Genomic DNA, 12,275 nt, shown 5'->3' with positions numbered 1-12,275 from the left:
CTGCCCCTCCCTCTCCCCCTGCCCCTGCCCCTGCCTCTGCTTCTCCTCCCCTGTTCCTTGTTCTCATTTCCCTGTTAATTTGCCCCCTTGTTTTTAGGACACGTGGTTTATTAAGTATCTAAAAACTAAGAAAAGGAGTTTAAATGTTTTGGGGTTTTGCAAGTCTGCAATGATCTTTTCCTCCTGTTGTGTTTATTGATAAATTGGAATTCTAGATTAGAATTTTTTCCTTCAGTTTTGAAAGGATTTCTCCATTGTTTTGGGGTTTCTAGTTTGCTGCTTGGAAAACTGATATGCAGTGCCCAGAGCCTTTTTATGTGGCTTCTTTTTAAAATGTATATGGGAGATTTTAGAATATTTTGCCTGTTTCTGGTGGTTTGAAATTATACTGATATGGCAAATTGTGTGCTTCATTTTCTGTTTGGTACCTTCTGAGTTCACCTAACATAAATTTGTATCTTTCACTTATGGGACATTTTATTTCTTTATTTTTAATATGTATTTATTTAGTATTTTAACTTTGTGTGTATGAGTGTATTGCCTGCATGTATGTGAGTGCATTGTGTCGTGAAATGCTGTGAAGGTCATAAGAAGGCATCAGATTCCCCTGGAACTGGAGTTAAGAACAGTTCGTAGCTGCCATGTGGGTGCTGGGAATTGATCCTAGGTCCTCTGCAAGAGCAGTCAGTGCTCTTAACCACTGAGCCATCTCTCCAAACCCTTATGGAACATTTTCTTTAACAGGATCTTCCCCTCCTCTGTTTTTGCTTCGTTTTGTTTGTTTGTTTGTTTTTTCTCTGTGGCATGGCAATTATTCAGGCACTGGATCTTCAGAGTCATTTCTCTAGATTTGGTTTGGTTTTGAGACAAAGTCTCCCTGTAGCCCCAGCTGGCTTGGAACTCACTATGTAGACCAGGCTGGACTCCATCTCACAGAGATTCACCTGCCTCTGCCTCCTGAGTACTGGATTGAAAGCATGCACCACCACTCCTGGCCCTCATTTCTCTAAGCTTTAAAGGTGTTTTTCTATTGTTTTCTGGAATGTTTTGCTAACTTCACCTTCTAACAAATTACTAACATTTTCATTTCTGCACTTATATTTTTAATTGTTGGGATGTTGTTGTCTGAATGTTTCTATGTCATTCTATTCTTTATGAATCCAGACTTCTTTCTCTGCAAGAATATTAATAAAAATAATACATTTTCTTTTTATCTTTTGCATTATCTGTGTGTGTGTGTGTCTATGGTGGGGGAGGGGGCAAAGGGCACCTTGGGTATCCATCAGGAGCCATCTACCTTGTTTTATGAGGCAGAGCTTCTTTTATGGCCTGGAGCTCACCAAGCAGGCTAAAACGCCTGACAAGTATGGTGTCTCAGCCTCCCCAACACTGGGATTGCAAGCAAAAGTGCCAGTATGCCTGGTTGTTTAATGTGGATTCTGGGGATTAAACTCAGAAGCTTATGCTTTCAAGGTGAGCACTGTATTAACTGAACTATCTCCCTAGCCCCAGTCTTTGTTTTCTCTAGGTTCTATTTAACAGTGTTTGTTTGTCTTGGTCTCAGAAAAATTTTGTTACTCGTTAGTCTTAAGGGTGAAATATTAGCAGATGATTGGAAGCTCCAAGGCCTATGTGGCTGCCTTGATTTCTGAGCAGTAGGCTTCATAGCAGGGTGATTTATTGGACTGTTTTGATTGGATTTTCTCAAAGGTCAGCAACTGTATTTTTTCCCCTTTTGGAATGATTAAAGTCGGAAACGAAAGTTCTCTCAGTCTTTTGGGGTGAGGAGGTTAGTTTGCCAGCCAGCTCCATTTTGAAGGCAGTTTAGGAGACTAGACAGGGGAGGTTGATCTTCCCCTTCATTATGCAGAAATCCAGTTAATCACCCTCCTTCAGCACCTACCTGCTCCCCCACAAGCCATATGCTCTTAGATTCAGTGTGTTCACAAATTCACTCTGTCCAGAGAATCAATACACACAGTCCTGCCAGGACAGACCAGGGCTTGCTCCTAGCTGCTTTACCAATGGCCAGCTTTCATCCCTCGCTCCTGTTTCCAGCATCAGCTGTCATCCTCTCTCTCCACTATTTTCTTGGTTGTTGATCTCTCAGGTAAAAATCCTTTCTGAGATGCTATAAATAAGTTATAGCTTCTTATGATTGACTTTCTTGAATTCAGTTTCACATTTTTTTTTTCTGGCCTGTGAAGGTGGTTAAGAGCCATCCTTCTGGGTTTTCATCAACTCGCTCCTGTTTCCAGCATCAGCTGTCATCCTCTCTCTCCACTATTTTCTTGGTTGTTGATCTCTCAGGTAAAAATCCTTTCTGAGATGCTATAAATAAGTTATAGCTTCTTATGATTGACTTTCTTGAATTCAGTTTCACATTTTTTTTTTCTGGCCTGTGAAGGTGGTTAAGAGCCATCCTTCTGGGTTTTCATCAATTTTTTCTTCTGAAGTCCTCTCTCATTGTCTTTGACCTGTTTGGTTTTATTTTTTTTTTTTTTTTTTTTTTTTTTTTTTTTTTTTTTTTTAACTGTGAGAAGCAGTATTTTGGTAAATACATGGGCTCTTGACCTCAATTTCCTGAAATTTCTGTCTTCATGACTGCATAATATTGAACAAACTAGTTTTGTCATCCTCAAAACATTGTAGATTAAAAGATTTACTATATATGAACTATTTAAAATCATAAATGGCTTAATAACTTTTTGCCATTAGTATTTTGGAGTAGTTTTTAGGAAAATGATGAATTGATGTTAAAGCAAGCATGCTTGTTGGGAGCACAAAGTCACAACATGAATTGCTAGGTGAATGCTGTCACTTCATCTAAGTGAGGGACAGATATCATGTGCCCATATACAAAAAGCTGGGCATGGTACTACACACTTGTAATCCCTGTGCTGAGAAGGGAGAGATAGATGAATTCTTGGGACTTGCTGGTCAACAAGCTAAGCCTGCTTAGTGAGTTCCAGGCTAGTGAGAAACCCTGTGGCAATAAAACAAAACAGAAACAAAAAGTGGATGGTGCCCGAGGAGGAGCAGCACCTGAGGTTGTCTTCAGAACTTGCACACACACACACACACACACACACACACACACACACACACACGTTGATCATGAAATGGTATTGGTATTCTATCTTAGGGAGGCAGCAGTTTCATCCATCTTATTTACTGCATCTCTTGATTGATTTCAAGAAGCCTCATTGAGAGACTGATGTATACCTCTCAGATTTACATAAATATGCTCTATGATGATTGTATATTAAGTGGCACATTTCTCAGAACATATGCCAATAGTTAAGTAATACATGGCTATACTTAGAAGTATTTTGTGATATAGCTCACATCTCATATTTTTCTGTCTTGGTTGGAAGGTCACCTCATGGATAAGGTTTGTTACTCTTCTCCTCATCATATAGATAACAGACTGGCATGATTGTGGATTAGAAGCAAAGAGAGATAGAAACAGGAAAAGGGTTCAGAACATGAGCCTCACATTTAGCATTGAAACACATTGGTTAGTCTTCTGTAAATTGTGTAATGCAAATGTGTTTTGTTTATGATACAGGTCTGAGAACCATTGGCGTTATCACCAAGCTGGATCTCATGGATGAAGGAACAGATGCCAGGGATGTACTAGAGAACAAGCTGCTGCCTCTTCGCAGGGGTAACGTACTGTGGTTTCTGCAGGCTGCCTTTCATTATGTGACAGAGAGATGACTGGCAAGCCACAGAGGCTTGGCTTTGCTGCTGCCCCTCTAGTAAGGGAGCAGTTTGTTATTAGCTATACTTTGTATGGAATGCCACAACATTCCCAAATGTTGTATTAAAGACTTATTCAACAAGAGAACTAGTCCTTAAAATAACAGGGATGAGAAAACAGGGAAAGGAAGGGGTTTGAAGAGAGATTATAAATATTCATCATGAGCTACATACATATGCACCATTCTGTTTTAAGCTTGCCTGCCTGCTATAAGATACTACTGTTGAAATACAGTCTCTTAAAGTGTGCAGAGCTTTAAGTGGTGAGGGACATTATGACGTTGCTGCTGACAATTATTATTAACCAAGTCAGTGATCTTTATTGAATAGTGAGAACTCCAATTGAATTTTGCAAAGACAGTCTTTAGGCTTCAAAACTAATTGTGCCAGTTGGAGAGCCTTGAAATGACTCTAGAATAAATTATAGAAAGTGTGAATATAGAAAGTGTGATGGGATATAGAAACATATCCCAGCGCTCTGTGTTTTGTTTCAGGCTATGTGGGGGTGGTCAACAGGAGCCAGAAGGACATAGATGGGAAGAAGGACATTAAGGCAGCCATGCTGGCAGAAAGGAAGTTTTTTCTTTCTCACCCAGCTTACAGACATATTGCTGATCGTATGGGGACCCCACACCTTCAGAAGGTCCTGAATCAGGTAAAAATTGTTCTTTCAAGCAATAGGTTCAATTATGAAATATGTAGACTACTGGAATTCATGTTTCTTATTTAAAAAATTTTTTCCAGAAAAGACACTCTGCTTATGATAATTCACATAATTAAAAAAATTAATGTGACTATTTAAACCCACATAATTACCATTTTATTTGTTTAATATTTTTATTTTATGTGTATGAGTGTATTGCCTACATGTATGTAAGTGCACCCGTGTTGTGCAATGCCCATGGAGGTCAGAAGAGAGTGTCGGATTCCCTGGAAAGTGGAGTTATTTATGGACGGGTGCTAGCTGCCGTGTGGATGCTGGAAACTGAACCTGGGTCCTCTGCAAAAGTAACCAGTTGCTCTTAACTGCTGAGCCATCTCTCCAGCCCCACACTTACCATTTTAGTGAATTGAATTCACCTTAATATTATTGAAAGGGCAGTGCTGAATGCATAAACACATACTTATTTAGGAACCATGAACAGGAGAAACACTTGTAAGCATGCATTTACTCACAATATGTAGTCATCCTAAGTTAAACTTGAGCAGCTCTGAAAAATTAGTCTCTTGGTATCTGCTTCAAATACCAGGCTCTGATGGTTAGGTTATATTTTCCATTGACTTTCTTTTGATTTTGTTAAAACATTATTTTTTTTCTTAATTCAAAATATTAAAACAATGAATCCTGATGAAGTAATCACTGATTTCCAAGAATCTAAAACACTTTCTCCACATAACATAGTCACCCCAAAGAAGTAGAATTGGAACTGCATTTAGCCTAGTCTTTTTTTTTTTATATATACTATCCCAGAAGTCCCCTGTGACTTACTTACATATCTTCTTCCCCTATGGGAGTTAAGCATCATAACAAGTTTTGTGGTCATTGAATACAAGCTTCCTTTCTGAGTTTATATTGCAAGAAGTCTCTCTCATAAATATTCTAATCATTTTTGTATGAACTGTCATCTATGAACATAATCTATCAATGAATCAGGTAGTCAGGAATGTTCTGATGTTGGCCTCCTGAAGGAATAAGTGGAGAATATCACAGGCACAGTAACTGAAGTTGTACCTGAACCACTTAACAATTGAAGACGTTCTAGAAATATGACCAGTGGTATACTTTTATTGTGAGCAACATAATACAACATATCATAAAATTTATGATTTGTAATTGAGAGAAAATTAATGTTTAAAATCCATGAAGAAATGTTTGGCTATGTCACTTAAAGTATCAATAGATTTTAAGCAGAATCACAGGTTTTTGTCATACAAGAACGTAACATTCTACCAATACAGACAGTGCTAGCATACATTTTAGATTATTGTTTTTATACCTGTATTGGCCTAAGAAAAGTATAGATGACTCGAAATTTTTCTTAGAAGAAATTCATTAATTTGAGTGGGAAAACCAATTTGGAAATAATTTAGGTTGTAAATACTAGAAAAATAGAAGGTAATTGCCCATTTAGCTATTATAGGTGATCACTAAGTTATGATATAATTGCAGTCTTCTTGACTGATATTTGACTGAATATTGTAGTGAAGACCTTTCTTTCCTAGATGATCATTCTCTGTTGTTTCAAAGACCTTCAGTCTGTGTTTGAAATGATGCTACCTTTTTAGGTGATCCCATGTGTTATGGATGCCTGTGGCTCTGAGGGGAAATTTGTATGGGGAAATAAAAGGAAAATGGTATTGCATGTTTGAGGAATTGAAAGAAATACCATTGGCTGGGTTGCAGGGAAAGAGGGTGTGAGCAGTTGGCCGTGAAGTTGGAGAGGTAGGCAGGGACTGGGGCCTCTAATGTTCATAAGCAAAGTTAAGGAGATCTGATAAATGTAACAAAAGAGTTAGATGGTTGAATTAAAAAGGGAGGAGATTAATGGTAGAGCAGTTAGAATTAATTAAAATTGGGAGATTAAGAGTAAAAACGATAAAAATTATGGCAGGTTGGTTTTGGTTAGGGCTAGTGGAAATTTTGAAGAGAATTGAGAAGTCAGTGGCAAATTAGAGCTTGTGATGGATGACAGAGAAACCCTAGATAACCATCTGGAATCATTCCCATGTTCAGAAACCTTTAGGAAAAGATCAGTGTGTTAGTTAGCTTTCCATTGCTGTGACAAAATACCTGAAATAAGCAACTTATAAAGGAAAGAGATTTATTTTGGCTCATGGTTTTAGAGAGTTCAGTCAGGGTCAAGAAAGTCAAGGAGAACCATGATTTAGAAAGCCAAGAGTAGGCCACAGTGTTGCTCTAATATTGAGATATCTGAGAAGCACAATGGGAACCAAGAGCACTTACTGAACTCTGGCAGCCCACTTGGCCTCAGGCAGTGGCTGTTTCTCATGGTGACTCTTACTCTCAGATTGGGTCCTTGTCTCTTGTAACACTGCTTCTGGGAGTGCATTTCTCTTCATTGTATGTCTTCTGCTTTGTAGCCACAAAAGAAGTACCTGCCCAGGAACTAAGACAAAATTCATTCCTGTGGTGCGTGATGGAGCCACAGACCACTGACGATTAAGTGACCATAGGTTAATGGAGTAGACATGTCAAGTAACCTAAGATAAACATAAAGACAATTTGGAATAGCTTCTTCCTTTAGAAGAAAGATGTTTTTATTTGTTCTCATTGCTTTTATTTTTCCTTTTCCTTTGTTTTCAACTTTTCTTTTTACAAGTTTTTTTTCCCTATTTTGAACTTTATATTGTCTGTTTCTTTTTACTAGCAGTATATTACTTCAGTGGGTCAAGAATATTTTTTTTCCCTCAATTCAGACTTCTCTTTAACTCTATTATAGAAAGAACATATGACGCAGCAAGTTGTGCAGCTTGGACTCTAGCCCACCTTTGCTTTTAATTAAACACGTACCATAGACAGGTTCTTCCAGAATGTTTATCCTATTGAACTTGGAGTGCCAGGTAATGACAGAGGAACTGCCAAACACGTGGTCAGCTAGGGATATCGGCAGTAGAGAGTTTCTCTCATTTAATCATGAAAAGTTTAACATCAGCTTCTTGAAGGCAGAAGCCAGTAACCAGTCAGAGCTGGCCTGGGCTGACACGTGAAGGGGCCTGCCTGAGCTTCAGAATGCAGAATGTTAACAGTTGGCTGGTACCAGTGCTACCCTTGACCACCTGAGCTCTACCAGGGGGTAATCCATTTGGTCTTGAAGACATTAGGTAACACCTTTAACTCTTGACTTCCTTCATATCTAGTGTATTCCTGTTTCAGTCTTCTTCCTACAAGCAGGTGATCTAAGATAATCCGTGCTAAGGTGTTATATGGCAGCCTCATGAGTAAGTTTAGCTGCATTTTAGCAGGGTATGGGAGGAAAAAAAGAGTAACCTGAGTGACTCTAAATAATGGACTTGTGGATATCTCCAAAGGACAATGGAGAAGAGCGGGCACTGCTTCTTGCTCCTCCAAACACAATCTCAAATTGTCTTTGTGGTTTCTATGCTTGTGAATGCTGTGAATGAGGAGGCTGAATTTTAATCTTCTGAGTTGATCTTCACTCTATTATATACATGGATGGCTTTGTTGTGTTTTATTTAGCAACTTACCAACCACATTCGAGATACCCTGCCAAACTTCAGGAACAAACTACAGGGACAGCTGCTCTCCATAGAACATGAAGTAGAAGCCTACAAGAACTTCAAGCCGGAAGACCCCACAAGGAAGACTAAAGCCCTGCTGCAGTGGGTTACCTTTCTCTTCCTTTGCTCATTTTAAACTGCCTGCTTAGGTCTGCTTTGCCTTTGTGTCTTCGCTATGTTGTTTCCTAGGCTTAGCAGAAGCAGCAAGCAACGTAGCTGGGAGCTCTCTCTGCGAATATTCTCAAAGAATAATTGTTCATTTTACTGTTATTATAAATTTAGTCAGTTGTCTATGTCCTGGATGCAGAGTTTTCCCCCCTTTTATCTTAGAAGTGGGTAAGCACAGAGGAACATGCCATTTATACTTCACAGCTGTCTCTACAGGTGTCACTTTATTATCTTTTTATTTTAATGATTTTGTGCGACTTGTATGTATCTTTCAGTAGAATGAGAGAAAAATTTAATTAGGAAGTGTAGAGAAAAAGGTCACATTTACTTTGCCTTTCTGGTGATGATTTTAATGTGGCTGTTTAAACTGCAAACGTAAAAATCCACCTAGCGGCTTTTATTCCTTCATGATTTTCCTATCTTCTACCTGGGTTGCTAGATTTAACTCTGAGGTGTTGTAGGATTGGATAGCAGAGTCATTATAGAACTTTTATCTCTCCTGTGACTCCTCTTGACCCCATTTGTCACTTCTTCCCTATGCCACAACTTTCTATAAGTCCCTTTTACTTGGAAGACTATTTCCTAGCATTCCAGAACATCTTAGGTATTCATCCAAAAATGATTCTTGATGCCTCTTTTAGCACTGTTTTATTTATTTATTTATTTATTTATTTATTTATTATTTATTTATTTATTTTCAATTTACTTTGTATGGTGTATGTGTGAGCATATGTTTTGTGTGTGTGTGTGTGTGTGTGTGTGTGTGTGTGTGTGTATACATGTGCATGATGGGGGGAGTGGTGAGGCCAGAAGTCATCAGGTCATCTTCCTCAGTCACTTTCTACCGTAATGGTTGAGACAGGATCTCTCACTGCACCTGGAGCTCATCTATTTGGCTAGACTATTCGGCCAGCAAGCCGCAGAGATCCTCCTGTTTCTACATCTCCAGCATATGAATTACAGGCACTTGCTGCCCTGCCTGACTTTTTATGTAGGTACTATGGATGTAGGTACTTTTTATGTAGGTACTTGCACTCAGGTACTCCTATCAACTGAGCCATTTCCCCAGCCCACCCTGTGGCACCTTTATTCCTCTACATTGTTGAAATAAAAACTCCCTTAATTATACATTAAAAATTTTAATTCTGTTTAAATTGAACCAGCTTTTGATGAAAGTTGTATATAAGATTATTCTATTCCTGAATTTTCTCATTTTCTTTTCTAATTTTCCTTTTTTTGGTTCCTATTTGGTGAGACTTGACTTTCCATTCCAGATTTTTTGTGGTCTTTGTCCAGCTTTAGCCTGGTGAGCCCACCTTGCTAGGGTGAGCGCCACACGGACAGTTACGTCATTAGCCTTTTCCTGTTGTACTCATTTGATGTAGATGACCTATTTCTTTCTGGAAACCTAGACTGCTTCGCCAATCTTCTGACTTCAATAATGTCCTTGTATAACTTGTTTATCCTTTTGGATGAGCATAGATCGAACATCATGCTTCTTTCACAGCTCTTTGGAAAGCCCTCTGAATGTGAAAAGGTGCATTGAAATGCCTTTTTTTTTTTCTTTTAAAAATACCTTTATTTTTTTCTTTTTGGTCTTTAAAAAAATTTATTTATTTTCTATTTTTTGAAATTATTTATTTAATAACAATATAATTAGAAGAAGCATTTCATGACAACAGCATTGACATATTCAATAACAATTTCCAGAGCTAAGATACGTCTGTTTCAAGATTGGTTGTAAATTTTTAGGTTTACAGTGGAATTAATACAGTTATACAATATTGTGCTCAGTATAAACCCTTTAAGACATAAAATTAAATGAGGTTTTAACCTTTAAAAAGATCTCCATTTGATTATTAAAATACACAGTTTCATAAACAAAAATTCATTTTTAATACAACTGACACTAAGATGCATATGTGTTTCTAATATCTATATATCTGATTATTACTAGTCACAGTCAGTTACTTTCTGTTGTTTTTTTCTTGGTAAATCAGACTAAAAATGTAATAACCACGTGATTAGGAGAAGCATTTCATTACAGCGTTAACATATTCAGTAACACACTCCAGAGCAAGGGTACATCTCTTTGAAAAGTGGCTGTAAATTTTTAGGTTCACAGTTGAATTAACACAGTTATACAATATTGAACTCAGTATAAACCCTGTAAGATATAAAATTGAATGAGTTTTTACCCTTTAAAGAAGAGCTCCATTTCAAGATATGCTGTTTCCTACCTTTTTAAAATATTAGCTTTTTTATTTTTTTAGAAGAAGTGTATCATTACAGCTTTAACATGCCCAATAACAGTTTCCAAAGCAAAGACACAGCTCCTTCAAAAGTGGCTATAAAATTTCTAGGTTCGCTGTTGAATCAATACATTTATACAATATTGAACTCAGTATAAGCCCTGTAAGACATAAAATTGAGTTTTTAACCCTCAAAGAGATCTCCATTTAATACTAAAATATATTGCTTCTTACAGAAAGACTCAATGTTTTTGCTACTAACACTGAGATAGTGGCGCATGCATCTCTAATCCGTATGTATCTGATTATTACTAGTCATAATTGTTTGTACTCAGATCTTTGGTGCCTGTGTATGTCTATAAAGTCATTGGGTAGATTTCAATGGTAGTGTTCATCATCTCTACTAATTAACATGATGTAAACTTTTATGCTTCCTCCTCAAATATAATACATTTTAAAAAATTTGATTTTTTTTCTGTGTGTGTATATCACACAAAACATTCCAAACCATCTTATTCAACTATACACACACTTCCCAGATAGCACTCTCCCATACTCCCCCTCCCCTCACTGAGAGCCCTTATACTCCTGTCTGCTTTGTTGTTGGCACCCCCAGCAATTCCCCACTACTTGTCCATCTGGTGAATCTAGTCAGCCTATCTAGAGGTCTTTGTTTTAGGAGGGTCAGCTTTTCCTCATCTAGCAGCAATTGGTTGTCAATATTCCTTTAGATAAGATTGGAGTCTGCTGTTTATTTTCCAAGTTCTATGCTGGGTTACTATCTGGGAGTCCCTTGGACCACCCTGGCCAACAACTCAAAAGAAGGTATCTCCTATCTGGCATTGTTGCTTCTTATGTAGCCTTTAACTATACATATGGACTCTTAAAAAATTATATTGGCACCTTTAATCTTTGGTTATACTTTCCTTTTGGGTGTTTAAGGCTATACAGTTGGCCCAGATAAACCATTTTATTTTTACTCTTAAGGTCGTTTGAGGATCTGTTCCTCAGGGGTCACATGGACTTGGGAGGAGCGCCTGGCTCCTCTCTTTTACCAGTTCTGCCTATATGAAGATAAGTCAAAGGTCCTACTAGACCGTGGCTGGCTTAGCTTGGAAGCATGGAGGAAACGTTTCCTCTGTGTTGACCCTTCTCTTTGTAGACTGGACACTGGTTCATGTCCATCTGGTGGGATCTCCTCGGCCTCCTTGATCAAGAGGACGGATGATCTACCACAATTACAGGACGTTTTGGGAGATGCTCATAGTCCCCTGGAACTAGTCGACCTAGGAGGGCAAAGAGCAAAAACTGTCCTTTATGTCCCTCTGACCAAATTAGTATAGGCCTCAAAGTATATCTGTTAGATATCCAAGAAGGTTACCTAGGCATATATTTCTTGATCTGGTATGTATATTTTGTCAGTAGGTTGTTGGACTACTATGGTTCCCTCTGTTTTTTAAAAACTAGCTAGGCATCATGGTTTCCCCAATTAAGGTGCCCCCATTTTCTCCCTTTCTCTCAATAATACTCTTCTCCTATGGTCCTACCTCTCTTGAGCTCCTTCTTTCCCTTTATCCCCTAAGTTCCTTTTATACACTTCCCTCTCCCCTCCCTTAAACTAACCCAATTTTTATCCATATTGCCCTTTTAAGGCCTGTCTCCTACTGTTCTTCTCTTTCAGGTTCTTTCTTTTCCTTTACCTCCCTGGTTACTTTCCATTATCCTGGTTCCTGTAGTTATGTCTGGATATATACCACTTATCAGGATTTGGTTCTAGGATCCACGTATGAGGGAGAACATACATCAAATTTTTTTTTCTGAGTCTGTGTT

General features: G+C 38.1%; 1 protein-coding gene across 10 annotated transcripts in view; it reads left to right on the top strand.

The window, feature by feature from the left end:
- Dnm3 (dynamin 3) overlaps positions 1-12,275 on the top strand; it is a 605,597-nt gene that overhangs the window by 203,862 nt on the left and 389,460 nt on the right. For all 10 annotated transcript variants that reach the window (XM_029553749.1, XM_008848499.3, XM_008848501.2 and 7 more), the window contains exons 5-7: positions 3,572-3,670; positions 4,260-4,420; positions 7,985-8,127. In XM_029553749.1, the coding sequence (XP_029409609.1) occupies positions 3,572-3,670; positions 4,260-4,420; positions 7,985-8,127 (403 nt within the window). The remainder of the gene's footprint in view (positions 1-3,571; positions 3,671-4,259; positions 4,421-7,984; positions 8,128-12,275) is intronic.

Source organism: Nannospalax galili, unplaced genomic scaffold, assembly GCF_000622305.1.
Source record: "Nannospalax galili isolate Female #2095 unplaced genomic scaffold, S.galili_v1.0 scaffold624, whole genome shotgun sequence".
In the NCBI taxonomy this organism is placed as follows: Eukaryota; Metazoa; Chordata; class Mammalia; order Rodentia; family Spalacidae; genus Nannospalax; species Nannospalax galili.
This window is presented reverse-complemented; position numbering and strand designations above follow the sequence as displayed.